This window comes from Pongo pygmaeus, chromosome 8, assembly GCF_028885625.2.
Source record: "Pongo pygmaeus isolate AG05252 chromosome 8, NHGRI_mPonPyg2-v2.0_pri, whole genome shotgun sequence".
Taxonomy (NCBI): domain Eukaryota; kingdom Metazoa; phylum Chordata; class Mammalia; order Primates; family Hominidae; genus Pongo; species Pongo pygmaeus.
Window position 1 is genome coordinate 62,187,570 of NC_072381.2, and position 27,953 is coordinate 62,215,522.

General features: G+C 47.7%; 1 protein-coding gene across 4 annotated transcripts; it reads right to left on the minus strand.

The window, feature by feature from the left end:
• Positions 1 to 407: 407 nt before the first annotated feature.
• On the minus strand, positions 408 to 25,027 carry PRXL2A (peroxiredoxin like 2A). 4 transcript variants are annotated; one of them, XM_054503695.2, is made up of 6 exons: positions 24,873 to 25,027; positions 13,143 to 13,305; positions 11,280 to 11,371; positions 7,786 to 7,926; positions 6,302 to 6,466; positions 408 to 1,419 (listed from the first exon to the last, which is right to left on the minus strand). In XM_054503695.2, the coding sequence occupies exons 2-6, from the start codon at positions 13,285 to 13,287 to the stop codon at positions 1,306 to 1,308; spliced, it is 657 nt and encodes a 218-aa protein (XP_054359670.1). In that variant the 5' UTR covers positions 13,288 to 13,305; positions 24,873 to 25,027; the 3' UTR covers positions 408 to 1,305. The 4 variants fall into 4 exon arrangements, with proteins under 4 accessions (XP_054359670.1, XP_054359668.1, XP_054359667.1 ...); XM_054503693.2 differs by having other exon boundaries at positions 13,143 to 13,322; positions 24,873 to 25,008; XM_054503692.2 differs by lacking the exon at positions 24,873 to 25,027 and adding an exon at positions 19,645 to 19,693 and having other exon boundaries at positions 13,143 to 13,322.
• Positions 25,028 to 27,953: the final 2,926 nt, after the last annotated feature.

Genomic DNA, 27,953 nt, shown 5'->3' on the forward strand with positions numbered 1-27,953 from the left:
GTTTGATGCCTTGAGTAGACTCCCTGCAGCCGAGCTCCCTGGTAGGTCTCGATGATGTCACTCAAACATACACGACAAAATTCAAGCAAAAAAGATTAAGAAATTAAGTTATATTTCATCATCTCTATGTCCTTTCTTCTGATTTCCCAAATTAGGCTAAAAGACCAATAGAAAAACAGCTACCAATTTTAAACACCGAAGTCATTCGTCTAGGAAAGACAGCAAAATTACTAACATGAATGACGGGATGAATTTTCCCTGGTCATTTTCAACCACTTAGATAGCTAGAACCAGAGGAATCTCCCCAGGCACTTTACCCCTAAGCCATGGAGAATGCTGACTTTTTTTTACTTTCAGCCAATTATATGGTAAATATTAGTTTTATCAGAAAATCTTGTACATACAGGTGATTTCTGATGCATAATTTTATTAAAGCCAGAGGTGGTCATTTTTTCTAGAGAAACAGATCTCTAAGGTTAGAATGGAAGATAATGAAATGAGAGATTTCACTTTATAATTTACCTTTGTCAAACTATCCCAGAGCATGTCAATTCTATTATGAAAGTATTACTTTGACATCACATAACCAATTATTAATAGAAAACACACATGCCAAAAAACCTTAAATTCTGTAATCTTCAAGTCAATCATCAACTTTTCTCGGATTTTTGAAGACCCGAAAAGAAAAATAATTTCAAACAACAGCACTCAAACACCATATGCATTTGTAATGAGGCACAGCAATCTTTTTTTTTTTTTTTTTTTTTTAGATGGAGTCTCAGTCACCCAGGCTAGAGGGCAGTGGCATGATCTCGGCTCACTGCAACCTCCACCTCCCAGGTTCAAGTGATTCTCCTGCCTCAGCCTCCCGAGTAGCTGGGACTACAGGTGTGTGCCACCACACCCAGCTGATTTTTGTATTTTTAGTAGAGAAAGGGTTTCCCCATGTTGTTCAGGCTGGTCTCGAACTCCCAACCTCAAGTGACTTGCTCACCCTGGCCTCCCAAAGTGCTGGGATTACAGGTGTGAGCCTCCTCACCTGACCCGGCAGTCAATTTTAAGCCTCCTATTTCCCAGGTTTCAGCTTAATAATCCTCATTAATTTTTCAGATTTTTGTCAGTCTTGTTTTGGGGCTATTTTGCCTTACTGGGCCTAAACAGAATATTAAAATACATTAATAATCCATACTGAGAGTAGAGTATAAATGGGTTTCTCACTCCTTAGGGACACAAGTGGAAACAATACATCCCATGAACACAGGTAGAATGCCCCTGGTTATCCCTGAGCTGGGCAGTTTCACACAATCATTTTTTCTCTGAGGCCAAAGTCTGTGGTTTGATCATCTTAGCAGCTTCCAGAACAGAAAGTAGGTTTACTTTGTCTCCAAATTCTTTCTCTCGGTGCTCGAGAAGAATGCCCTAAAAGGAAACAAGAGGTAATGTCAGTCCTCATCCTAAATCTTTCATTCATGAGACAGGCATCGAGGACCAGCTGTCTGTCAAGCCCTTTGCTTGAATAGCAAAGGACACAGATCCAAATATGGCCTGGCTCCTGCCCTCAAGGAGTTCAGTCTTTGAGGGAAGATAGACCGGGGAAGGCCACATCCATCTGGCCTGTACCAGCAGCTCTCTAGAAGCAGGTAGTCAGAAGTGATAAAGCATGACAAGGGCAATCAGGGAAGGCCTCACAGATGATAAAGCATGGAGGGTAACCAGGATGTCTACAAGTAGAGATGCAGGTAAAAGAACACACCAGGTGAAGAGAAAAAAATGAAGCTAACACAGAAAGGCCCAAAGGTGTGGAAGTGGAGCTCAGAAGTTAGACTTTGGAAGGCACTGAATGACCATCTAAAAGAGAGACCCTCTTTTTTCTTTAGTCTCCTAAGAAACTGGAAGCCACTTTCTTCTCATACAGTGAAGAAAAATGCACTAAGACACAGGATACCCCAAAGTTATCTAAAGTCAGAGGTGGTAAAAAAAAAAAAAAAAAAAAAAGACAAAATAACATGTTTGAGATCAGCATCAAGGAATCCTTGTTAGAGTTCTTTGATTCATTACATCTGGAAACTCATCTTAAAAAGAAAATCTGTAAATACGTTGTGTCAATATTTATAAAGACTTACAAAAAAAAAAAAAAGGCCCACCACACTGTGGTGATTATGGGCAAGCAGATCAGAAAATTATATTTACTTGCTCAGTAAACCATAATACAGACATTAAAAATACTAATAGGCTGGGTGCTGTGGCTCACACCTGTAATCCCAGCACTTTGGGAGGCTGAGGTGGGTGGATCACTTGAGGTCAGGAGTTCAAGACCAGCCTGGCCAACATGGTGAAACTCGGTCTCTACTAAAAAATACAAAAATTAGCCGGGTATGGTAACTCAAGCCTTTATTCCCAGCTATTCAGGAGGCTGAGACAGGATAATCCCTTGAACCTGGGAGGCGGAGGTTGCAGTGAGCCAAGATTGTGCCACTGCACTCCAGCCTGGGCGACACAGCGAGACTCCATCTAAACAAACAAACAAAAACACGAACAAAAAACTAAGAATATATAGTGACATAGGAAAATGTTCACAATATACTGTTAAATGAAAAAAGAACATCTAGTTTAGTAAGGTACAATTTTCTAAAGCAAAGCAAAACAAAAGGAAAGGCCACTCAGCTTTGTTCCAATGGATTGTCCATGGTGGTTGAGCTCATAGGATGGTTTTCCCCACCTTCTAATGTTCTGCTGTTTTTAAATTTTCTGTATTTATTTATTTATTTACAGACAGGGTCTTGCTCTGTTTCCCAGGCTGTAGTTCAGTGGTGCGAACATAGCTTACTGCAGCCTTGAACTCCTGAGCTCAAGAAATCCTCCTGCTTCAGCCTCCCAAGTAGCCAGGACTACAGGTGCATGTCGCCACGCCGGCTAAACTTTTTTATTCTTTATAGAGATGGGGTTTTGCTATGTTGCCCAGCTGCTTCTTCTTTAAGAATGCTTTCAAGATTGTTATTAAAAAGAAAATTCAGGCCAGGTGCGGCAGCTCACGCCTGTAATCCCAGCACTTTGGGAGACCAATGTGGGTAGATCACTTGAGGTCAGGAGTTTGAGACCAGTCGGGCCAACATGGTGAAACCCTGTCTCTACTAAAAATACAAAAATTAGCTGGGCATGGTGGCGGGTGCCTGTAATCCCAGCTACTCAAGAGGCTGAGGCAGGAGAATCGCTTGAACCCGGGGGGGTGGAGGTTGCAGTGAGCTGAGATCGTGCCATTGCACGCCAGCCTGGGCAACAAGAGTGAAATTCTGTCTCAAAAAAAAAAAGGAAATCCCCACCACCCCAATTTTAGACTACAAAAACTCTATACCCAACAAGAACTGAGGTAAGTCCTGAAGTTCAGCTAGCCAGTTAACCTTCCTCCTGGAAGAATGAAGGCCAGCGGCTCCAGGGAATACCAACAAAGTCAAACACACCTAGCAACATCAGAAACGTGCCATAGGGCCCATGAGCACCAGATGAGTCATCGCCAGGCAAGAAAAGGCTGGCAGGCATGCCAAGCCCTGCCCTAGAGGCCATGAGAAGGCAGAGGCGGGTAGGGGAAGCAACCCCACAGTGTCAGAGTGGGGAGAGGATGGGCAATCCACTGGGGAAGTGGCCTGCCCAAGCATAAGGACATCAGGAAGTGGTCACTGGGAAACACCTCCAAGGAGAGGCTAGGAGCTGGGCAGGGCAGGAGAGGCTAGGGGCAGGGCAGGGCAGGAGAGGCTAGGGACAGGGCAGGGCAGGAGAGGCTAGGGGCAGGGCAGGAAAGGAGAGGCTGGGGGCAGGGCAGGGCAGGAGAGGCTAGGGGCAGGGCAGAGCAGGAGAGGCTAGGGGCAGGGCAGGGCAGGGCAGGGCAGGAGAGGCTAGGGGCAGGGCAGGAGAGGCTAGGGGCAGGGCAGGAGAGGCTGGGGGCAGGGCAGGGCAGGAGAGGCTAGGGGCAGGGCAGGAGAGGCTGGGGGCAGGGCAGGGCAGGAAAGGCTAGGGGCAGGGCAGGAGAGGCTGGGGGCAGGGCAGGGCAGGGCAGGAGAGGCTAGGGGCAGGGCAGGGCAGGAGAGGCTGGGGCGGGGCAGGGCAGGGCAGGAGAGGCTGGGGCAGGGCAGGGCAGGAGAGGCTAGGGGCAGGGCAGGGCAGGAGAGGCTAGGGGCAGGGCAGGGCAGGGCAGGAGAGGCTAGGGGCAGGGCAGGGCAGGAGAGGCTAGGGGCAGGGCAGGGCAGGAGAGGCTAGGGGCAGGACAGGGCTGGGCAGGGTCTCCGGAGTTTGACAGATTTGAGTTCCTAAGTTTCATTTCCGTTGTACCACTTAGCTGTGTCTTTGGCTGAGTTATTTTAAATCTCTAAGCCGACTGCTGTATATGTGTATGGGAATAAAAATGGCTAACATCCTAGATTGGTTGTGAGGAAGACATGAGACCATGTACTTGAACACGTAGAACAAGACAGGCACTCATTGGAAACCATTATTACTAAGACACTTTGACAGATTTACCAGAAAATTAGCAAATAGGTTTATGTTAAATCAGACACCATTTTATGCTAAATTCTAATATAGTCAAGTGAATCAGTTACCAAGCTGTAAAAGGAAAACATAAGAAATAAAGCTTAGGCCGGGAGTGGTAGCTCACGCCTGTAATCCCAGCACTTTGGGAGGCCAAGGCAGGCAGATCACAAGTTGAAACCCTGTCTCTACTGAAAATACAAAAAAATTAGCCAGGCGTGGTGGCGGATGCCTACATAGTCTCAGCTACTCGGAAGGCTGAGACAAGAGAATGGCGTGAACCCAGGAGGTGGAGCTTGCAGTGAGCCAAGATCGCACCACTGCACTCCAGCCTGGGTGACACAGTGAGATTCCATCTCAAAAAAAAAAAAAAGAAAGCTTAAACTTGAAGGATTTCTATTCCCTTTTATTCCTCCCAAATTGGGAAGAGTATGTAATTATCAACATTAATAGTGAGATCCAACAATGCAGATAAACCCCGTCTTTCTACAGCAAGAAAACACTTTCTACACATTAATGTCATGTCCAAAATTGACAGAGACAGGCCTAGAAGTCAGGCCACCAGTTTCCAGGTCCTTCTCCCATACCCTTCCCTCATCCACTTGCTTTTTTGAGACGCAGTCTTGCTCTGTCGCCTAGGCTGGAGTTCAGTGGCACAATCTCAGCTCGCTGCAGCCTCCGCCTCCTGGGTTCAAGCAAATCTCCTGCTTCAGCCTCCCAAGTAGCTGGGACTATGGCGCGCACCACTATGCCCAGCTAATTTTTTAAGCTTTTCTTTAGTAGAGATGGAATTGTGCCATGTTGGCCAGTCTGGTCTGGTCTGGAGCTCCTGGCCTCAAGTGATCCGTCCGCCTTGGCCTCCCAAAATGCTGGGGTTACAGGTGTGAGCCACCGCACCCAGCCCCCTCATCCACTTTGCTCCATCCCTGCTACACATCCTCCTGGCCTCTGCTGACACTGCTCTCCAGGGCAGGGGAGCCACCATAGCTCAAGGCTGCCTAGACTCTGACACAAACAACTGCCCACCCGGCTCTTGGGCCTACAGAGACCCCATTCCTCCTTTCCACACCTTCCCCTAGGGCTCCATGCTGCTTGTGGAGCCTCACAGCCAGGACCTATAATAATAGCCTGTTTGCAGAGGAGTCAGATACCTTTCCTAGGCAGCCCTGACACCAAGATCCCCACAGAAAAAAGCATCGTCTCCCCGCCACCTCCTTGCCACTTCCCCTAATTAGGCCTAGTTCTATTCCTTATTTTCTCCTCTTATTTTTTTTTCTGTCATCCATCCATGTGGCCTGGAACACTGCGAGAGAGTAAATTCAAAAACAGAATAAAACTATGCTTTTGTTCAAGCACAGAAGACAAAACAAAGTCAGCAAACCTGGGTTCAGGCCCCAGCAGTGCCACCCATGAGCTGTGCTCCTTGAACTTAAAAGTCAGCAGACCTGAGTTCAGGCCTAGCAGAGCCACCGATGAGCTGTGCTTCTTGTGCAGCTGCTCATCCCTTTTCAGTTCTAAGTTCCTTGTCTGCAAAATGATCAAACTGTCTCATGGTGTCACTGTGATGAGTGAGTAGATTCAAGTATGAGGTACTAGCAGAGAAAGATGTGTGATAAACAACAACTGCCTTCCCTTCCCTTCTTCATGTTCCCTGGCTTGCTAGAAGGAAGGCTAGGAGACCCAAAACAGGGAAAGTCAACCCCCACTCCAGCTTCTGGTTGGAGTCTCACATTCACAGACACAGACACCTACAGACCACAAGTAAACACCAAGAACTCACCTGCTTTCCTGATCCCACCACGAAAACTCCCCCAAGGATGAAGCCTTCTCCTTCCAGGTTTCCAGAGAAGCCTCCATTCCAGGCTCGGAAGAAGTTGTACCATACTCCCAGACGGATAAATCCCATAAACATCATCTTCCGCCTTTGTGGACCATAGAACTTTTTCTATGGAGTGAGAAAGACAGATGCCATATGAGTACTCTACATGCCTGCCTTCCTCAAGGAGGAAAGTCTCCCGACAGGGCATTGGTTCTAAGGCAAAGACTCAAAAGGCTGCTGGTTCCAGTCTTCTCTCCTACCCAACACACACACACTGCCCACATCCAGGTCCACTCTTTTTTTTTTTGAGATGGAGTCTTGCTCTGTCACTCATGCTAGAGTACAATGGCACAATCTCAGCTGACTGCAATCTCCACCTCCTAGGTTCAAGCGATTCTCTTGCCTCAGCCTCCCAAGTAGCTAGGATTACAAGTGCCTGCCACCACGCCCGGCTAATTTTTGAATTTTTAGTAGAGACAGGGTTTCACCACGTTGGCCAGGCTGGTCTTGAACTCCTGACAAGTGATCTGCCCACCTCACCCTCTCAAAGTGCTGAGATTACGAGCATGAGACACCATGCCCAGCCAATCCAGGTCCATTCTCAACTGCCAAGGAAACAGAACCCTGCTGGGTCGTTTCTGACCTCAAGGTAGGCCTGACCTAGGGTGACACCCGTAGCTTTCAATTCTGACTCTACCTTTTCACTAGTCTTCCACCTGACAGGATGGTAACAGTGCTACCTTCTGCAGAGGTGGGAGCAGAAGAGAAATAAATAAATGAATTAAGGGACAGGGTGTGGGGCTTTGTACTAGGCCCCCAACAGTGGAGGAACCTGTTGGAGTTTCAGCTATTTCCTACTCTGCCAGTTCACATGGCAGGAAAGTCTTAAGTAATAAGTAATACAGATGCTCCTCAACTTACAATGGGATTATGTCCCTGTAAACCCATCATAAGTTGAAATATCTTACATTGAAATGCATTTAATACACCTAACCTCATAGCTTAGCCTACACTACCGTAAACATGCTCAGAACACTCTCATTAACCTACAGTTGAATAAAATCATGTAACACAAGCCTATTTGATAATGAAGTACTGAATAACTTATGTAGTTTATTGAATATTGAATGTGAAAAACAGAATGGCTGTATGGGTTCTTGAAGAAATGTAGAAACTAAATGCTTATCACTTCTGCATCATCACAAAGCTGAAAGTTCATAAGTCAAACCATCAGATGGTCAGGGACTGTCTGTAACTGAGAGGACAGCTTTAAAATGTCTGATCATGCTCTTCTCAGGGGGCTGAAAAAGGCCTTGCAAGTTCAGGACAGCTGAAGGGAAGGCCAGCCTCTAGCTCCAGGCCAGACATACCTGGGCCACCCCACTATCACACAGCTGAGAACAATCCCCAGCAGTCTATGTCTAAAAGCTTCCCAGCACACACACCTTTTCATCCAGGAAGATTTCTCCTTTGAAATAAGGCTGGAAATCCTTCACTTCGGTCCTGATGTGCTCTTTTACCACTGCATAGAGGGGGACGCCCAGCTGGTCCAACATGCTTTTCAGGGAGGACAGATCTGCAGCTTCCTGTGGAAGACACAAGGGTTCAGGGACATCTGTCCCAGCTGGCTGTGGGCCTCCACATAGGATGTCAGGTTCCCTCCTCAGCCCAGGCTCCTTGTCTTCTCCAGTGGGAAGCAGAGGCAAGGCTCCTGTTATGGCTGTCCTAACCACAGCTTGGGAGCAGCCATACCTGAACACATCCTCTCCTCCTACCCACAATGCTTCTCTCCTACATCATCTCCCAGCCCCTTCCCTGCACTAGACCAAACTAACACAAGGGCCCAGCAGACACACGCTCCTCTAGCCATAACCTTCCTTCTCTCTTCAGCTCAATCCTACCCACTGGAAAGGTATCCCTGTTCTAAAAAGATCTCCCTGGCTAGTCCACCCTGAAGTAAAGCCCTACTTCTCTGTGCATATCCTATCTTCCCTGTTTGGTGACATTTTCTGTACTGAGTCTGCATGTTACCACTAACGAGTGTTGTCTCTTAAATTGCCAAATGTTTCTAATAGTTAGAAACTATGTCTTCCACTTCTTGGAACCCTCAGTGCCTAGAACATGGCTGAGTATAAAACAGGTGCTAAATACCAGGTGCAAAGATTTGAAGGGGGACAATGGGGAGAATGCAGCTGAGCTGAGAGATGCAGACACCCTTGACTCTCAGGAACTGCGTGCTAGATGAATGAGGGAAACTGCATGAGTCATGGTAAAGCTTAAACATTAAGAACTCAATCCTTTTTTCACATTTGGTGTCAGAATTAAAGAATGAGCAGCAAATCCTTTTAAATGCAGTCTGCCCATCTCCAGTACAAATTTGCTGTGGTATGCTTGCAACTACATTTAATTTTTCATTTATTTTCTAGAGTAAGAAAAAAGACAACTAATGAGGCAGAATTGATTACAATACATTTATCAAGAGTTTTACTGACCGGCAAATTTTGCCCTAGAGCAGAGGACTACTGTGTTTGATATAATCAAAAACCACCTTTTTGTAATATGAAAGGTCTTTTATTTTTGAGATGGAGTCTTGCTCTGTCGCCCATGCTACTCGCCCATGCTGGAGTGCTGTGGCACCATCTCAGCTCAATGCAACCTCCACCTCCTGGGTTCAAGTGATTCTCATGCCTCAGCCTCCTAAGTAACTGGGATTACAGGGGCACACCACCACACCTGGCTAATTTTTTGTATTTTAGCAGAGATGGGGTTTCGCCATGTTGGCCAGGCTGGTCTTGAACTCCTGACTTCAAGTGATCCACCTGCCTCGGCCTCCCAAAGTGCTGGGAGTACAGGTGTGAGCCACCACACCTGGCCTTTTGAGTCTTGCCCTGTTGCCCAGCTACAGTGGCACAATCATAGCTCATTGTAGCCCTGAACTCCTGGGCTCAAGCAATCTTCCTGCCTCGGCCTCCTGAGAAGCTGGGACTACAAGTGCACACCATCATGCCTGGCTAATTTTTTTTTGTAGAGACAGGGTCTCGCTATGTTGCCTAGGGTTTTCTCAAATTCCTGGGCTCAAGTGATCTTCCCACCTCAGCCTCCCAAAGTGCTGGGATTATAGGCGTGAGCCACTGCACCTGGCTGAGATGAAAGGTCTTACTCGCTTTCCCTGGCTCTTTACTCCTGGTGTGGCACTATACAAAGCCATGATGTGGAAACTGAGTCACATACCTGCTAGTTGGGCCACTCAAAATAACTCAGACTGCCATCCACCCATCTTTATGGAAACATAAGTTTCCACTAAATGTTCTATGTGGGCACAGACCAGTACAGAGGGAAACAGGTTATAATTAGGGAGAACTGTTGCTCTTGGAACCTTCTGGATTTTAATGGCCCCAAGAAATCAAGTCAAAACAGGTTTCCATGCTATTGCTGACTTGCCAGCCATTGCTGACTTAAAAATAGAGGAAGGAGCCATAAGCCAATATACATAGGTGGCCGCTAGCAGCTGGAAAAGGCAAAAGAAATGGATTCTCCCCTATAGTCTTCAGAAGGAATGCAACCAGATTCCGCTTTGGAATTCTGACCTCTAGAACTACAAGATAAATCTGTGCTGGTTAAAGCCATTGAGTTTGAGGTAATTTGTTACAGAAATAGGAAATTAATACATCTCCCCGATCAGGGTGGCTTTGTTACAACCTCTGTAACTGTTTCCTCCTCTGTAATGAGAATAATAAAACGAGAGTAAAACAACAAGCTGTATTTCCAAGGGCTATGGTGAGGACCCACTGAGATAGCAGGCACACAATGCCCTGGGGGTAGGGTACTGCAGGCATCACATGCATCCAGCAGTGCAAGTGGATTCTTCACCAGCCCAGCCACACAAGCATGCAGAGATCAGCAAGGCTGAAAGGTGGTGCCTCAGGGTCAGGGAGGGGAACCAGGAGAATGAGGATGACGATTTGGACAGGGCCACAGCCACTGCTTGAGATGCAAAGTTGTCTCAAGAGCAGGAATACTGTCATTCCCAGTCTTCTCCCAGGCAGGGCAGTAATTTCAGAATCTGGGTCTTCTGCCACTGACTGGCTGTGTGACCACAAACAGGCCACTAACCACTCTGGTCCTCAGTTTGCCCACCTATAAAGGGACAAGGCTAGATCCAAGTATTTGCAATGTTCCTTCTCACACTAGCATTTTGTGTTTCAACAATCACAGTTCCTTGCTTCCATTGATAAGCTCCATCACATACAAATAGATGATGTCTTCCCTTCGAGGGGCCAACCTGGAGACCACCCAGTCAGTGAGCTCCAACTTTCAACAAACTCTCATGCTAAATGCACTACTGGCATGACTGAAATCCCACTGAGCTACAGATTCAATGCTGAGAGCACACAGCAAGGAGGCAGAGCTAACGTGAGAATGTGGCTCTCAGTTGTCCACGATGGACTCTAGGAGCTCCCCAAGGAGAGAGAGACAGGCAGGTCTGCTTTAGTAGGTAACCTTGAAGTGTTTCCTCCGACACTGCAGCTTCACCACAGGGAGGGATTGACCACACCCGAATCAGAAGCAATTCAAGCACATCATATGTCTGTGCTGAGCATCAGAAGCACGGAATTGGACCTGGTCGCTGCCCCTGATTAAATTGGAAGATGGTCCAGGACTCAGAAGGTATAGCACAGGGTGAAAGGCCTGGGAGTACTGAGGGAAAGTCAGATGTGTTGCTAACCCCAGTAGGAGAGGGTGAGTTGTTAAAAAAAAAAAAAAAAACAACAAAACAGAAATAGAGCACAAATCAAAAGAAATACCTAGAGCAAATAACAGAACAGACCATGTGGGTAAAAGGCTAAAGCTGGCTTATGGGCCCTTGGCTCTGGCCAGAAAACAATGGCCCCTACTTGCCAGGATCCTTTTCTCTGAATAGATCCTCATCTGCACTCACCTCTCGACAGAGGAAACAGCCTGGCCTCCGCACGGCCATAATCACAGCTCCATTTTTTTCCCATAGCTCCTTTGCTTTCAAAGTCCTCGGTTCTAAGAGAGAAAAAAAGGGAATTCGATATCTCCTCCCGGCCCAGCCCCAATCACTAAGCAGCTCATGAACCACACTAAGTCCAGCCGAGGTCAGAGACCCGGCCTAGCAGAGGACCTGGACAGGCATTTCACACGTGGGAAAAGACACACAGGAAACACAGACAGACAGAATACTCACCTTCCTGAGGAAAGTTAACCAAGCTTAAGAATCCTATTATATATTCACTAGGTCCCTCCCACCATGAAAATCTTTTTTCCAACCTGAACATTCAGAAGTGGGACATTTCTGGAAAAATGGCCATTTTGTCTATTGCTGATGTCATCAGATATTGTATAATAATCCTTTAGAAGAGAAACATGGCCCAAACTGAAAAAGTCTCAAATTTTTAACTTAAATATGTTAACTGCAATATTATTAACAGAGGAGGATAGAAGATGCCTAGGAATAAAATGCTTTGGGGTAGTACAGTACTGTAGTTGAAGCCCAGCTCTAAGGTCCAACTAAGTCTGAATCTAGCTGTGTAACTCTGGGCAAGTTATTTTTGCTCTTTGAACGTCAGCTTCCTCATTTGTAAAATGCAAATATCTAGTAGCTCCACTTTGGGCCACAGGGCATATTGAAAGATGAATATAAAAGTGCTCACCACAATGTCTGGTAATATAGAGTTGGTGAGGGCTCAATAAACATGAGCCCTTAATTATTTTAGTATTTCCCAGAGGGATCCATGTTCCCGTAGATGTTAGGTGGAAAAAAAAAAAAAAAAGTGTGGTCAGGTGGGTGAGAGCGTGGGGAGAAGAGTCTGTAATCAAATAAGATTGGGAAACCCTGGGTTGAACAAAGCTTAACAGGTCTCTCTCTTAGTATCTTACTAAGGTGACCTACTATAAACCTGCACAATCTCCTGCCTTCCTTTGGCAAGCTTCCTTACTTACTAAACAGATGACGATGACTTCCACCTGGGGGGCTAACATGGTGACCACGCCATCAATGAGACCTTCACCACTCTAACTCTCTTGCCACACCACTGGCATGACTGAAATCCCACCAAGCTACAGCTCTAACACTGAGAGCACACAGCAAGGAGGCAGAGCTAACACATTTGAGTGTGTGGCTCTAAGCTGTCCACAATGGACTCTAGTAGTCTCCCAGAAGAGGGAGATAGGCAGGTCTGCTCTAACAGGCGACCTTGAAGTGATTCCTCAGACACCACAGCTTCTTCACAGGGAGGGGCTGGCCATGCCTGAATCAGCAGCAATCTAGACACCTCATTCTAATAAGCACATGTCTGTGCTGAGCATCAGGAGCATGGAATTGGATAAAATGTGTCTCCCATACTTGTTGACTCAGGAACTCCTTTTAGTTTGACGATCCCACAAGCCTGGAATTCCTTAGAATACACTCTGGAAGCACTGGTTTAGTAAAAGATGGTAATTATTACTAAATATTATGGAGCAATTTATCATTATAGTTACAGAGACAACAACAGATAATGAAAAATGCTTTTGATAAGAAAAGCTAAAATGTAAAACAGCACCTAAGCCAAGCACAACTATGTAATATGTACACATGGAAAGGAATATGCCAAAATAAAAATTACTGTGTTAGGGTAATAGAATTATTGCTAGTTTAAAAATTGTTATTAAATTTTTCCTAATGTTGTTATATTATCTTTTCAATTAAAAAAAAGGAGAGAGTTTAGAAAGAAAACAGTAAGTAAGCCTGTATCCCAGCTCCTTGGAAAAGTACTGAGACCTGAAGGGTCTTACTTACCCTTCTCCAGTGTTTTCAGGTCTATATCCTCCAGGTACTCCAGGGCCGCTTTCTGGGGCTTGGACAGAAACACGTCTGTGTTGGCAAGCAGCAATGCCAAGGCAGCAGCCCCCAGGGCTCCTGCACCAATGGACCACATCCCCATGGTGAAGAAACTTGGGTCCTGGAGGAAAGACATTTCTGGAGATTGAGAAGAAGGAAGAAGGCGTTACTGCTCCCACAGGGTAGCTGGAATTTCATCTTCCAGGCAAGGCTCTGGCAGGACAGCCAACCAGGAGGTCAGGACAGGGGAGGGGAGCAGCAGCGTCAGAGGTGAGACTGGACAAGAGCTGCTAAGCACCTGCTGCCACCACAACTTGGGGATGCAGCACACACATGGAGGTTCCTGCACCATGGAGCTCACCAGGGAGTCAGGAGTGATGACAGAAAGGACAGCCTTCTCAAATGCTTCTCTTGCTGCTCTCTCTTCTCATGCCCCAAGTTGCAGCCCCTAGCTCTGTGGAGCTGTGCTGAGCTATGTCCCCTGTAGGCAGACTACTTCCTCATTCCCCTCCTCATCAATGCCTGATTCTCCCTCACAATCCAGGTGGCTCAGGATCACGTCCCTGGGTAGGGGCAGGTTTCTCTTCTGTGATCAGAGGATACTTAGAACACCAACCACACTGTTTTGTTCCCCTATCTTCTTTACTCGTTAGTTTGAGGACCCTCCAGAAACAGGGACCATATCCTACTCATCAAGCCCCCAGCCAGTGCCCAGCAGGGCCTCATTCATTATAGGCAGGCAGTAATTTCTCCCAATTGAGAAGAGTTTTATTTCTCCCTCATTATAAAAACAAAATACATTTATAGTAAAAAACAAAACAAAGAGAATACATGAAACCATAGTCAATAAGAAAGCAAATACTCTCTGAAGCTACCACCTACTGATGGCCACTGTTAAACACTGGTGTTTAGTAATCTGACTTTTTTCTCCTGTGAACAGAACTACACAGATGTCTGCCAAACAAATGCAGATGTTATATCAGAAAGAGGAGGTCCTGGCAGGGCACGGTAGCTCATGCCTGTAATCCCAGCACTTTGGGAGGCCGAGGTGGGCGGATCACCTGAGGTCGGGAGTTTGAGACCAGCCTGACTAACATGGAGAAACCTCATCTCTTCTAAAAATACAAAATTAGCTGGGCGTGGTGGTGCGTGCCTGTAATCCCAGCTTCTTGGGGGGCTGAGGCAGGAGAATCGCTTGAACCTGGGAGGTGGAGGTTGCGGTGAGCCGAGATTGTGCCATTGCACTCCAGCCTGGGCAACAAGAGCGAAACTCCGTCTCAAAAAAAAAAAAAAAAAAAAGAAAAAAGAAAAAAAGAAAAAGGAGGTCCTGGCAGGGCGCATTGGGTCATGCCTGTAATCCCAGCACTTTGGGAGGCCGAGGCGGGTGAATCACGAGGTCAAGAGATTGAGACCATCCCGGCCAACATAGTGAAACGCTGTCTCTACTAAAAATACAAAAATTAGCTGGGCATGGTGGCGCATGCCTGTAATCCCAGCTATTCGGGAGGCTGAGGGAGGAGAATCGTCTGAACCCGGGAGGCGAGGTTGCAGTGAGCTGAGATTGTGCCACTGCATTCCAGCCTGGTCATAGAGCAAGACTCAGTCTCAAAAAAAAAAAAAGAAAAGAAAGAGGAGGTCCTGTGGCATCTGCAGAGGAGGCTGGGCAAAAGATAGCTGCATAAGATAAGGGTCTCTGCAACTGAAATGGAGCTCCAGGCGGGTTCTGTCAGAATTCAGTGTTCCTCCTGGCATCTGCCTGGGTGCCTCACTGAGGCCCCTCTCCAGCTAGGAAGACTTGTGCCTGTGGGTGGGAGCTCCTGGAAGCAGCCCACAAGGTACCCCCACCTCCAGCCTTCCTTCTCCCAACAACCACTTACAATATCTATCTTTCCATTTGGTCTTCACACCATCCTAAGCTCTGGCATACCCTGGTGCCTTCCTCCCTAAGTACCAGCCTGCTTCTGTGTGTTTAGATCACCGGGGATAGGCCTGGGAGTGGGTGTGGTAATTGTGTGGCCCACCTCACCCCAGCCCATCGAACCTCCGATTCAAGTCTCCCTTGCAGGACTTGGCCGGGAGACGATGTCTCCAAAGGATCAGGAAAGGCCCTAGAAATCCGAAGGTCACTGCCAAGGGTGGGGGCTGTGAGGGGTGCACTGCATGAAGTGGGGGTGGGAGTGAGTCGGTGGTAACTTTGGGAAGGAGAGGATAGGCCAGACTAGCATTGAAGCCACCTGGAAATTCAGATTTAAGAAATAAAAGAGGCAGCCATAAAAAAGAATGCAATCATGTCCTTTGCAGCAACATGGAGCTGGAGACTATCATCCTAAGTGAACTAACCCAGAAACAGAAAATCAAATACCACATGTTCTCATTTGCAAGTGAGAGCTAATCAATAGTACACATGGACATAAAGATGGAAATAACAGACACTGGGGACTGCTGAAGAGGGGAGGGGAGGGGAGGGGGCGGGGGGGGTGAAAATTACCTATCAGGTATAAGGGTCACTACTGGATAACGAGTACACTAAAAGCCCAGTCTCCATCACTACACAATATACCCATGTAACAAATATGCATACGTACCCCATGAATCTAAAATAATTTTTTTTTAAAAAAAGGAATAAGAGAGAACCTTGATTGAGTGCAGTGGCTCATGCCTGTAATCCCAGCATTTTGGGAGGCTGAGGCAAGAGGGTTGCTTGAGCCCAGGAGTTTGAAACAAGCTTGGACAACATGGGAGGACCCTGTCTATAAAAAATTAGCCAGGCATGGTGGCACACGCCTGTGGTCTCAGCTACTTGGGAGGCTGAGGTGGGAGAATCACTACAGCCTAGAACTCCAGCCTAGGTGACAGAGCAAGATCTTGTCCTTTAAAAAAAAAAAAAAAAAAGATGAAGAAGAAGAAAAGAAGTTCCAGGTAAGCGGGGGGCAGTAACCAAACAAAAACAACATCTAAGAAAGAAGAATTTGCCATCTATATACTTGGGAAGAGGAAAAAGAAGGGGAAAATCAGTGTGTGTGTGTTGGGGAAGGGGGTGCTGCTATGGTGTGTCTGACATGAGGGACCTGTGCTGAGAAAGAAGAGCTTCTTACTACCCACTATTCAAAACGTAACCCATAAATGGCACCATCTAGAAATGCAGAATCTCAACCCCCACCTTAGAACTAAGGAATCTTATACTGCCTTTTAGTCAGACTGGCAGGCAATTCATAAGCACATTAAAGATTGAGAAGCATTGTGTTAGGGCAAAGAATTCAGGACTTTGCGCTCGGTTGGCCATCAGCCACCAGAATAAAGTCAAGTCACGAGGGCGGTCTGGCCTTGGAGAGCTGGGCCCCCAGCCAAGACCCTGAGAACAGAACATTACAGACATACACACATCTCTACCCCTCTGCCTGGAATATCCTATTTCATTCTGTGCTTCACAACTCAGAGGCCTCTTTAAGAAGGCTTCCCTGATGTTCTGCCAGCCCCCTACTTCCAGCCTCCCACTTCCACCCCCAAGAGGTGTTGATCCACCCCCTCCTCAGTTCTGTGCCCAAACATCACCCACATTTCTTCTGATGTGCTTGACACACTGGTTTGGACCTGTCAGATTTCTCTCCTTTGGCGACTTTCTGCAGTTTATCTCTGAATCTCTCATGCCTAGCACAGCGCACATCTGGTACAAAGCAGGCTCACCACAAGTGCATGCTGAAAAGAACTCAACAAAATTGAATTACAGAGACAATGGCTTATGGACAACCAAAGTTCCTGGGACAAACAGGAAAGAACCTGCCACAGGCCTGCTTCCAATTCTTTAATTTGACAAAGTTACACATTACTGGATTATAGTTCACAGAAGAATTAGGAGGAAAACCACAGCTTTTTTAAAAATTATTATTATACTTTAAGTTTTAGAGTACATGTGCACAACGTGCAGGTTTGTTACATATGTATACATGTGCCATGTTGGTGTGCTGCACCCATTAACTCATCATTTAGCATTAGGTGTATCTCCTAATGCTATCCCTCCCCGCTCCCCCTACCCCACAAAAGTCCCCGGTGTGTGATGTTCCCCTTCCTGTGTCCATGTGTTCTCACTGTTCAATTCCCACCTATGAGTGAGAATATGCAGTGTTTGGTTTTTTGTCCTTGCGATAGTTTGCTGAGAATGGTGAAAACCACAGCTCTTATCTGCTTGCTGTAAACAAGAGATTTCCCAGAGCCTGGAACAACTTCTGTACCTTTATGCACTTCCAAAATGTTCCTGGATTTCTGACTTGTGTTATGACTCAGACTTGTGTTATGACTCAGGAGCACATTGAATGGTCTCTGATCACAGATTTGATGGGCATTTCTGTGTCAGTATACAAAGACCGGCTTACATCTATCCCGCAAATGGACTCTGACTCCTAGGACACACCAGTGCATTCACAAAGTCCAGGGCCCCTCACAGTCAGCTCCACATTCTTCCAACACACCCACCCCTGCCACACTCAAACAGCCTCCACCTTCCCACTGTCCAGTGATGGGCATTTGGCATGTTTGCTCCTAGGCACAAGGGAATTCAACTCAACTAGACTCAACATTTATTTCTAAACATTTATTCAGTACTGACCTCTTCAATAAATGGCGATTTGGGAGGACATAAAATGATACACAATCCTCAAGAAAATATGGACCTGGTACACAAATAACAAATCAAGTGGGAAGGTGGGGCAGCTTGGGCAAGGTATGGGCATGAGGCTATGGTGGTGCAGGAATGACAGCCTGTCTGGGTAGCCACAGAAGCACCCAGAAGGAAGTGGCTCTGGAGCCGGTGTAGGACACAGGAGGCAGCATGGACAGGCTAGGCTGAGATGGGGCCAGCTAAGCTGGGAGACAGCGGGCTGACTGGGGCAAGTGTCAGTGCTGAAGGAACCCTGAGAACTCAAACTTCTATGTTCCAAAGACCCCCATCTCCATACCTCAAGTTCAAGGGCTGGGTACAAGATTCAGACCTCAAAACCCCCAGAAGTGCTGTCTTCCAACCTCCCACTGTGATCCTGAAAGTGTGAGCAGAGAATCAGTCCTCTGGGGCGGTGGACCCCATCCTCAGGCACCGCAGCACCATGCTGAGAGTGTTATCAGGACCAGTGGTGAGCGTCAAGCCTCTCCATGGACAGACCGCACCCAGTGGGCCTCTAGCAGCCCACTCTTATGCCAGAGAGAAGCACAGAAAATTCACTTTCAGGAATACCTGGAGAGCACACAGGCCTAGCCTCTTATCCAAGTCCCCTTGGCTACAAAGCAACTCCCATCCTGGCATGTCTTGAAGCATGTACTACTGTGACTTGCTGCACAGTGAGCAGTGAGCAGACCCTGAATTCTGAAATCACAACTTTTCCTACACACAAAAAAGGACAATCAAAGGAATTTTAATTTCTAAACAGAAACGATGCATTTTCACATGGGCCTCTAAGACTGCAGAGGTATGGAGGCCAGCAATCCTTCGTACCTCTGCAGTCAGTGGTCTTAGAAGCCTGTCAGTAATGGCCTAATTTCATTCACTCAACAGTCTTGTGATGCAAAGATTACCCTGTTTAGCAGCTAACGCTGAGGTTCAGAGTTCAGTAACTTCCCCTGTGTCACAGAGCCAGCAGGCAGCGGTACTACAACCTGGACCCGAGTCAACAGGATTAGGACTCCAAAACTTGAAAGACTACCTTTTCTCACCACACATTCAGAAGTGGGTTTACATCTGCTGTAATTGTTGATTAACAAAGAAAAGAAGAAAGAAGTCAGTCCTGGAGATCCAGGAGTATGATTCCCTTTATCTTAAAGAGAATGTTTTTTTAATCACATTTTTTCAGTCATCATGTACAGTCAAACTATGTTTACTCTAAAGGAAATTTACCATACACCAGATGTTCCTTCTCTTTCCTCCCCCTTTCTATCCCCCTTCCATTAAGGAAAGGGTCAGTTTCTCTGAAACAGAATAGTAGCGTTGTTTACAGAAGAGCCAGCCCCCACCTGACACAGCTATAGCATTCAGTTCCCCACTGCTGGGCTTATCTGATCCACCCTCTCCTACAGAAGGTGAAGCAGGATAAAGCCACAAACAAACAACAGCTGTGGCAGCTCAGAGTGGCAGCTCTGGTCTGAACATGGGGGCAAGAGGAGATGACCCAGTCAGGCTCCCTAGGCTATACTGAGTCAATTCCTCCCCAGGCCCCATTTTTCTCAACTCCATGAGGAAGTTCCTAATGATCCCCAGTGACATCCTATGAGTCTAACAAAAACTGGTCACTTTGGAGTCAGAACATTCTAGGTTCCTCAACACCCCCCCCACCCCCCTCACCCCCACCCCCACCCTCGCCAAATTCAGTTTCCAGTTTTGAGACCCTGTCTCTTTCCTATACAAGGCAACTCCCTTCCTCAAATGGTCTCTTACCCCCAACCTCGGACACTTCAAACTTGGGAACAAGGCACTCACCATACACAGCGTCCACACCTCTGCTTCTCCTGACAAAGAAGTATACCCAGGGGTGAGCAGACGGGCCTGGGCAGGCAGCAAGGGGAGGGCTGGAGGCGGGACTAGGTCCCTAGGCTCAGTCACTCCATAGGCAGGACCAGGCCACCCAGAAACCCTGGGGCTTCTTCAGCTGCCAACAGTCAGTCTCCAGAAAACATCTAAATGGAAAGCTGCCAAGGCCCCCTAGCCCTTCAAAAAGTTGAGCAAAGCTTTGAGTCATTTGCAGTCATGCAGATTATAACATTTCCCAAGTGCCACCAGACTCCTCTGCTATCCGGTGCAGACTAAAGAAGCAAAGCTCGTAACACAGCCCATGTCACACTAGTGCAAATAAAAGAAGATGTCCTTTTCTCTGTGGCTCCTTGTGCAGCCTGCTCCCTTGCCCCATTCCTCACCCCAGGCCTGGAAAATCAGCTGGCACCTCTGAGGCTCCTCACCTGCTGTCTATTCTTTACCTCCCTTTGCTTTCCCTTCCTTTTCTGCCACATCACTGGCTTCCCTCAACCCACACTCCCTTCCTGGGTGACTTCCAGCACTTCTCCCACCACTTTGTTATTGACTTCCAAGTTCCTATTGCTGTTCTGACCCAAAGTTTCCACTTGGGGGTTTTGTAGGTATCTCTGTTGTACCACATCCGAAACTAAAGTCGATTTATCTGCTGGAGTTCCATGGCTCAGTAGATGGGGGGGCAGGGAGGGGGGGCGGTGGGGGAAAGGGGTTCACATTTTACTGTTCATTTGCCTTCACTGCCTACACCGACTCAGGAAATTCTGTCCATCTTCTAAAATGTATCTGCTACCCATCCTCTTCTTGACCTCACTGCTGCTGTCCAAACCCAGGATCCTATAACTCTGTCTCTAGCCTATTTCAAGAACCACAGAACTAAATCTGGCTTGGTTCTAGTCTGGTCCTCTATAGTTTATTTTCCATGCCGTAGTCAGAGCGAGCCCAGCACACCCCAACCTGATTACACCTTTCCCTTGTGTTCAGACTCTCACTAACAATAAACTCCTCAGCATGCCAGCTGATGGGGCCCTCCACAGCTTGGCTTCAGCAAGTGTTGCTCATGTTGTTTCCTTTGCCCGGGATGCCCCCGCTCCAACCCAGGCCAACCACGTAAATGCCTACTTATTCATAAGGCCCAGCACACATAACACTTTCTCTCCAAAGCCTTTCCTGAAAGCCCTGACAACTGACTGCTCACTGACTTCTATAGCATGCATGTGTGTGCGCACACACCTATAATCCTGCACAATGCACAAATGAATTTGTAAATTTTAGTTATTTACATGTCTGTCTCCACAATATGTTGGCACAATGTGTTGTCGTCTTCATTCCTGCATCCCCAGCACTCAACACAGATCCTGGTAATTACCAGGCATTAAATGTTAATGAAATTATCTGAATTTTACTCTTAGAATTCCACAGTGAGGCAGACTTGGAACTTATAACCACTCAATTCCAATTTCAGTTCAGTATGAAAGGCAATTTTGGACAGGGCTGGCTTGACATTAAACAAAACACTCTAGCTTGGGACTTAGGTAACCTTAGGCTGGGTCTTCGCTCTACTGCTCACTAGCAGGGCAATCTGACTTAAGGTATGAAGACACTCGGGGCCTGGATCACATCATCTGTATAGAGACAGGAAGGAACTCAAAATTCTATGAGGTTGCTTAGCTCTGACATCCAAAGACTCTAAAGTACCATGTGACTGCAACTACAGGGATCTGATGTCTAGAAAGCCATGGGAACCCCTGCCACCACTGTTCTCCTGCTGGGTGTGCACATTCACACTGCCTCCTTTGCTGGGCCTAACTCCTGACTGTTCCAGGAGCTGCCTGTGGGCAGGAACTGATAAAGTCTTAATGAAACAAAGTATCAGCACTGGGTGAGTTAAATCATGTCTGAAACAAGTAGAGACAGCATCATATTCTAAACATCAAGGGTACACCTGTGCAGCCCAGCCCCAACCAGGGAGTCCTCCCTCTTCAGAATGAGCTGGCCTGAGGCAGAGACAGGGGAGAAGCAAGAAATGGTGCTGAGGGAGACAAAAAACTAAGAGTGCACATGGGCCTCCTTGCCTCAGGCTCTCAGTGAATAAGGCTTGAAAGGATGCTTCATCTTCCTTCTCTGGTCTCCTCTGTTTCCCTCTCCTTCCCTCAAAGCGCTGGTTCAGCTCATTTTACTGAGCAAATGAAGAAACTAAAGCTCAGAGAAGGAGCTGGCTAGTCCAAGGTCACATGGGCAGGGCAGGTTGTCAGTGGCTGCGCTGGGACTCAGGTCTGGGTCTCCCAACTTCCAGTTCATGACTGTTTATCCTGCATCAGACACGCTGGGTCCTGGGCAGCCAGCCACGGGCCAGTGGCCTCTAAGGCTGGAATAGCACGGGAGTCTGGGCTCAGGAAGAGGGGCCCTGCAGGTCTTGAAGCCTGTTCTCTGGCCTCAGGCAAGCTAAGAGCAAGACTGCCCCTAAACAGGGCCTGGGAAATCTGCTGCCTGGAGAGAACATCATCAGCCTCTCCCAAGCCCAATCCTTGGTAAGCAGCTTATAATCTGAAGCCAAATGTCTTAAGGGTCTCATTGCCTAGTCTCCGCTGAGAAGCCATTCTGCACCTCTCCTCCCCACAGTAACAAGACTCTGTCCATCCTTGTCTAGTAGACTGATGGATGATGCAGGCACACAAAGCCTTATGCGCAACAGATGCCCTTCCACCCACCCTTGTCTTCATATACCACAAAACCAGTCACTTGCAATGAGCTCTCACCTACCTACCTCAGTCTCCAACTCTCCTTGGGGTGTGTATCTGTCTGGTTCTGGCCCAGCCCTACTCTCCAATGCCAGATTCAGAAACCTCTGAATAGATGCTGAAAGCAGCACCAGCCCCCACATTCCTCATTCTTGGGCATATCTCAGGGTTTCCCAGTAGCTGATTATGTCCTCTTGTTTCCTCAAGCTGTAGGGGCCCCCACAAAGAGCAAGCCATTCTAATCTCATTTGCACAGCCTCCTGTCTGGGCTCAGAACTCCGGCTCCATCAAGTTATATGAGTGTGGATAGGAAGGCAAGGCAATACCACAGAAGACACTGGGCTAAAAGCCAATAATCCTGGGGTTTTCTCTCTTTGAGAGTTATTTTATCCCTCTGAACCTCAGTGTCTTCTTAAAAACAAGGGCACTTTAAAAAGTTGTCGTAAAGATTATATAAGAAGAGCAATTTGCAATGCGGTAACGCACTAGAAAACGGCAAAGCAGCATTATCTTTCTCTCTTTTGCAGGGCTCAGATTCACTCATGCCCCTATAAAGACAGGATATCTGAAGCATGACAGGCACAAAATAGTGAACTTCTGCAGCTGTGTCACTGCAGGCCTGCTTTCTGGTGAACGTTCTAGGTCTGGTGGGAACACTGGCTTGTCTCAGCCCCTCTGGCCTGCAGGCCCGCTCCATGCTATTCCTGTAGCAGCTAACACTGCCTCCTGCACTAGCAGCACCAGAGAAGGCAAACGACACTGCCCAGCTGTAATTTCCCTGTGCCAGAGGCCACTGAGCTCAAAGGTGAGGCTGGCTCTCTGCACAGCACCTCAGGATGGTTTTCACCACACAAGCCACAGCAGAAAGAGACTTGGAGCTTCTGCTCAACATTTCACAAAGAGGCAAGAACCCAACTGGCAGGACGGCTGCCTTATTGCATAGATAGGGACAGAGCCTGGGGCTTGAGCCCTAGAGTTCCAGTCCTATCCAAACTTTCTGAGCACCATTTAAATGACACGAGATGAGACAATCATCAGAAATGTCTTTTGTACCCCTTCAGAAGTAATGCAGAAGGTCTCAACTAAATGACATGCATTTATAAAAGAGGGGGATATAGGAAAGGCCCACGCCAAGAATAATATCTAACTCTAATTCTTGCAAGCTGTATAAACCTGGACAAGGAACTGTTTTGCATCAGTAAAATGGGAATGCTTCCTTAATTACCTTCTACAGATTTGCAAGAATCAAAGGATTAAATGTATAGGAGGTGCCTTGTGAAGTACCTTACAAAAAGTGCAATAAATACGATGTATAATTCTTCATTTCTAGAGCAATGATTACCCTCAAAACGTTATTTGTACACAAAATGAAGAGTTTTCTGATGAATGAGTATGGTAACGAGTCGGGGTCTGCAGCGGAAATCCCAATCCTCATTCTCCAAAGCTGGGCCGGAGCAGGAGCATTCAAGACTATTCAAGCTGACTCTTTCACAATGCTTTTCAAAACAAATCCTGATTATTTTCTTTTTAAAAAACCACCTGCCAGGTTCAAAGGAAAATACATTAAAATAAAACAAACAAAAAAGCTGAGTTCTGGGTTGCTGGGCTGTGGAGACAGCATGATGTGGCAAGGAAAAGAGACGCAGAAGCAGCTGTGAACCCCGGTCCGGCAGTGGACTCCCGGGTGTGCCTCCTTCCCACAGCCCTGGACCGGCTGGGCCTTAACTTCCCTTCCTTTGCCTCTAACCATCTTCACCTGCACCTTCACCTCCCGCCCCAGCAACAACCCTGGGGGCAGATTGCTCATCTTTTCATTCCTAGACCTCAGCAGGGCTGTTAAGTTTACAACTGGGCTCTACCCAATTTAAAGTCAGGCGTTTGTGACTCTTGGGAAGGAGGGGGAACAGGTGCCTTCAAAACGCTGAACAACGCTAGAAACCGTGCCCTCTTAAAAGACACGACCCTAAGCAGGCACAGAGACGAGGACGAGGACTGCCAGGTCCGCATCTGGGGCTGGTCCAGCTGGGCCGCCCCCGGGCCCATGCTCCAGGGCAGGGCCCTCTCCTCTGTTCCTTGTCCCAATAATTCGCGAAGGTTGGCGCCACCGGTGTCACTCAAGGCTTGGGGGCGGGGACAGAGGGGGTCCTAGCCCGCCGCAGCAGCGCCGGGTCCCCGTCTCCGTTCTCCGACGCCTGGGCGCAGGGTTTTTCCACCCGCCGCCACGCAGGGTGGCGGAGGGGTCGTCGTCCTCGGAGGGAGCGCCAGCGCTGCGGCGGCTCCCAGGAAAGTTGGCGCGGGCCCGAGGGGCCCGCCTCACCAGCCCAGCACCCACCCTACCGCGCGCCGCCGGCCCTGCCCTGCCTCAGTTTCCCCACCTATGCCGCGGCAGGCCCCGCCTACGGACATCACGTGCCTCGCTGAGCCCCGGCGCGCAGCACCTACCTCAAGTGCCTCCCTTCTGCCGGCCTTTTGCCGCCCCGACGCCCGGGCGCTAAGGCACCAAACCGCCCGGCCCGGAGGGTCCCAGGGGCGGGCCCCGCGCTTGCGCAGCCTCGAGCCTGTGCTGCATCGCGCGCTGCCGCGCCACCGCCATGTGACCCGCCCCGCCCCCCGTGGGAGGAGCTCCGGGTCTGCCCCTGACTCGCAGACCGCCGGGCCGCGGTCTCCTATCCCCGGTGGCGCTCGGGCGTGTACTCCACCGGTCCTTTTATGCACAGCGCTCGGTCGGTCCACTCCTCGAGTCCGCGAACCGAGGCCCCGACGCGTTCTTCAGGGCGCTGCCTAGGGCAAAAGAAGGCGCTGGACACCCCTAATGGAGTCTGGAAGCACCTGTCCTGCAGCCGAGGCTGGCCAATCTTCAGCCTGGTTTTGAATAGCTCTTTTGATAGGGTTTTTTTTCTGGTTTTTTTTTTTTTTTTTTTTTTTTTTAACCTCCATGGGCAGGGGGAATCTAAGGGACCGACACATTCGATGAGCCCCTTCAAGCTGTATGTACAGATTCAGAATTGCCAACCTCAATCCTCCACCCACGTTCCCTTTCACTCCACAATGCTAGCTATGGGGCAGAGAACGGTGAGCTGCAGCCTTGCGGACTCCGGGCGACGCTGAGGCGGGTTTGTCACACACCGCTCCTCCACTTACTCCTCCTGTTGGAAGTGCCCACACTTCCGTGAAAGTAGGAGGTTGTGTCCGGCGCGCTGGCTCACGCCTGTAATCTCAGGGCTTTGGGAGGATCGCTTGAGCCCAGGAGTTCAAGACCAGTCTGGGCACCATAGTAAGACTCCATCTCTACGTAGAAAACAAAAACTAGCCGGGAATAGTGGCGCATGCCTGTATTTCCAGCTACTCCGGAGCTGAGGTGGGAGGATCGCTTGAACCCGGGAGGCGGAGGTTGCAGTGAGCCCAGATCGCGCCACTGCACTCCAGCCTGTCTTAAAAAAAAAAAAAAAAAAAGACCCTGTCTTAACAACAAAAAACAAAAAGTAGGAGGTTGGACTTTCAGAGACAGCAGAGCTGACTCACGAGACATATTAGTGGTTGGCCGGGCTCGGTGGCTCATGCCTGTAATGCCAACACTTTGGGAAGCCAAGGCGGGTAGATCACTTGGGGACAGGAGTTCGAGACCAGCCTGACCAACATGGCAAAACCTCGTCTCCACTAAAAATACAAAAATTAGCCGGGTGTGGTGGCGCGCACCTGTAGTCCCAGCTACTCAAGAGGCTGAGGCAGGAGAATTGCTTGAACCCCAGAGGTGGAGGTTGCAGTTAGCCGAGATGGTGCCACTACACTCCAGCCTGGGTGACAGCGTGAGATTCCGTCTCAAAAAAAAAAAAGACATATCGGTGACACAGTGCAAAGACCAGTCACAGGGCAGCATAAGGTGAAGTGGCAAAGCAGGCTGATGCCCGCCCGTCAAAGGTGGCCATTTGCCTGCAACATCTTCCCCCCTTCATCTGGGAGCTGCGCACAGGTGTACAAAGTCCAAAGCCTTCCGTGATTCACCTCCCTGACTTCCCACTCAAGACTCCATGTTCCATGTAAACTTATAGCAACACTTGGGGAGCTTGATCTATTCAAGGGGGTCTCTCCTCAACCAGACTGTGAGTTCCTCCACTTCACCTCTGGGACCTTAGAGCCTGGCCCAGGGACAGCGCGGAAATGTACTTAGAAAACGTGAGAGGTGGATCTAAGTTGTGGGGTAAGGGAGATCAGCTTGAGTGCCCATGCAGTTTTCCTGCAGGAGTTAGGCATATGATTTGAAGGCCAGAAAATATTTCATGTACTTTGGTGCAATGTGGGTGTAGTTGAGAGAGAGAGAGATATATATATATAAAAGATATATAAAAGATATATAAGATATAGAAAAGATATATAAGATATATACAAGATATATATAAGATATATACAAGATATATATAAGATATATATGATATATATGATCTATATGATATGATATATATGATATATAATATATGATATATAAGATATATGATATATAAGATATATAAGATATATATGATATACATGACATATATATATATCATATATATCTCTCTCTCTCCAGAGGACTTTTCTTTCTTCTCCCTTATTTCTCCTTACCTTGTGAAGAGGAGCGGGAGAAGGGTCACTCTTTCCATCCCAAAATAGGAAGTTCAAAGGTGAAGAGGGTTTGCAGGGAAGGCCACTTAGAACAAAACAGGAAGTCATTTCCTTGGGAAATGAGTTCTCGGAGACTGACCATTAATGACAGAGCCATTCAGGGGCTGGGGATAGCAGAATTCTGGGGTGGAAGGTCCTCTGAGGCTTTAACTGTGATGTAATTACTAATCATGTGCAAAAGTCATGATTATATTTACACTTCGGTAACATCCTGAAGATCTGGACTTCAAAAACCAGGCTACATCTGATAGCTAATTAATATGCTCCTCACATGCCCACGTTTCTTTTTGTACAAGAAAGCACAGGCTGAACTCATTAAAAAACAGTCATTAGACCAGAAAAATAAGTTACAGGCAAGCAGGCACAGGAAAACTTATCTACAAAGCTCAAGGACTGAAACCAAAAACCAAACCAAAACAAAAAACCTGAAGAATAAACCAAGAAAACCCACCAAGCTGCCCAGCTTTTAAGAGAAAAATAATTTAAATATTGTAAAGATTGTAAAATAGCCTTAGGTTCTGAATTTCAGGTGGTAGAAATTAAGGTTGACTAGAAGTTTTGTGATAACTTTAGATAATGTTACCATCTTGACAGGGGCTGGGAAACTTTTCTGTCCCTCACAAGTCCCATAGGGCAGGCAGAAAACACTGCTTGCAGGAGGCAGATCTGGGTAAGGACTTCTGACTCTTTCAGCATCATAGCACTTCTAGATTCAGCTGGCTTCAGCTTCATCTGCTACTCAGCAGTGACTGAAGAGTCAGCAGCATAACATGATCTTTTTAAGCTTATGGCCCTGTAGCGTCTGGGCTCGCTGGGAACAGTTCAGGAAGCAGCTAGCATCAAGATGAAAATAGAGCAAAAATT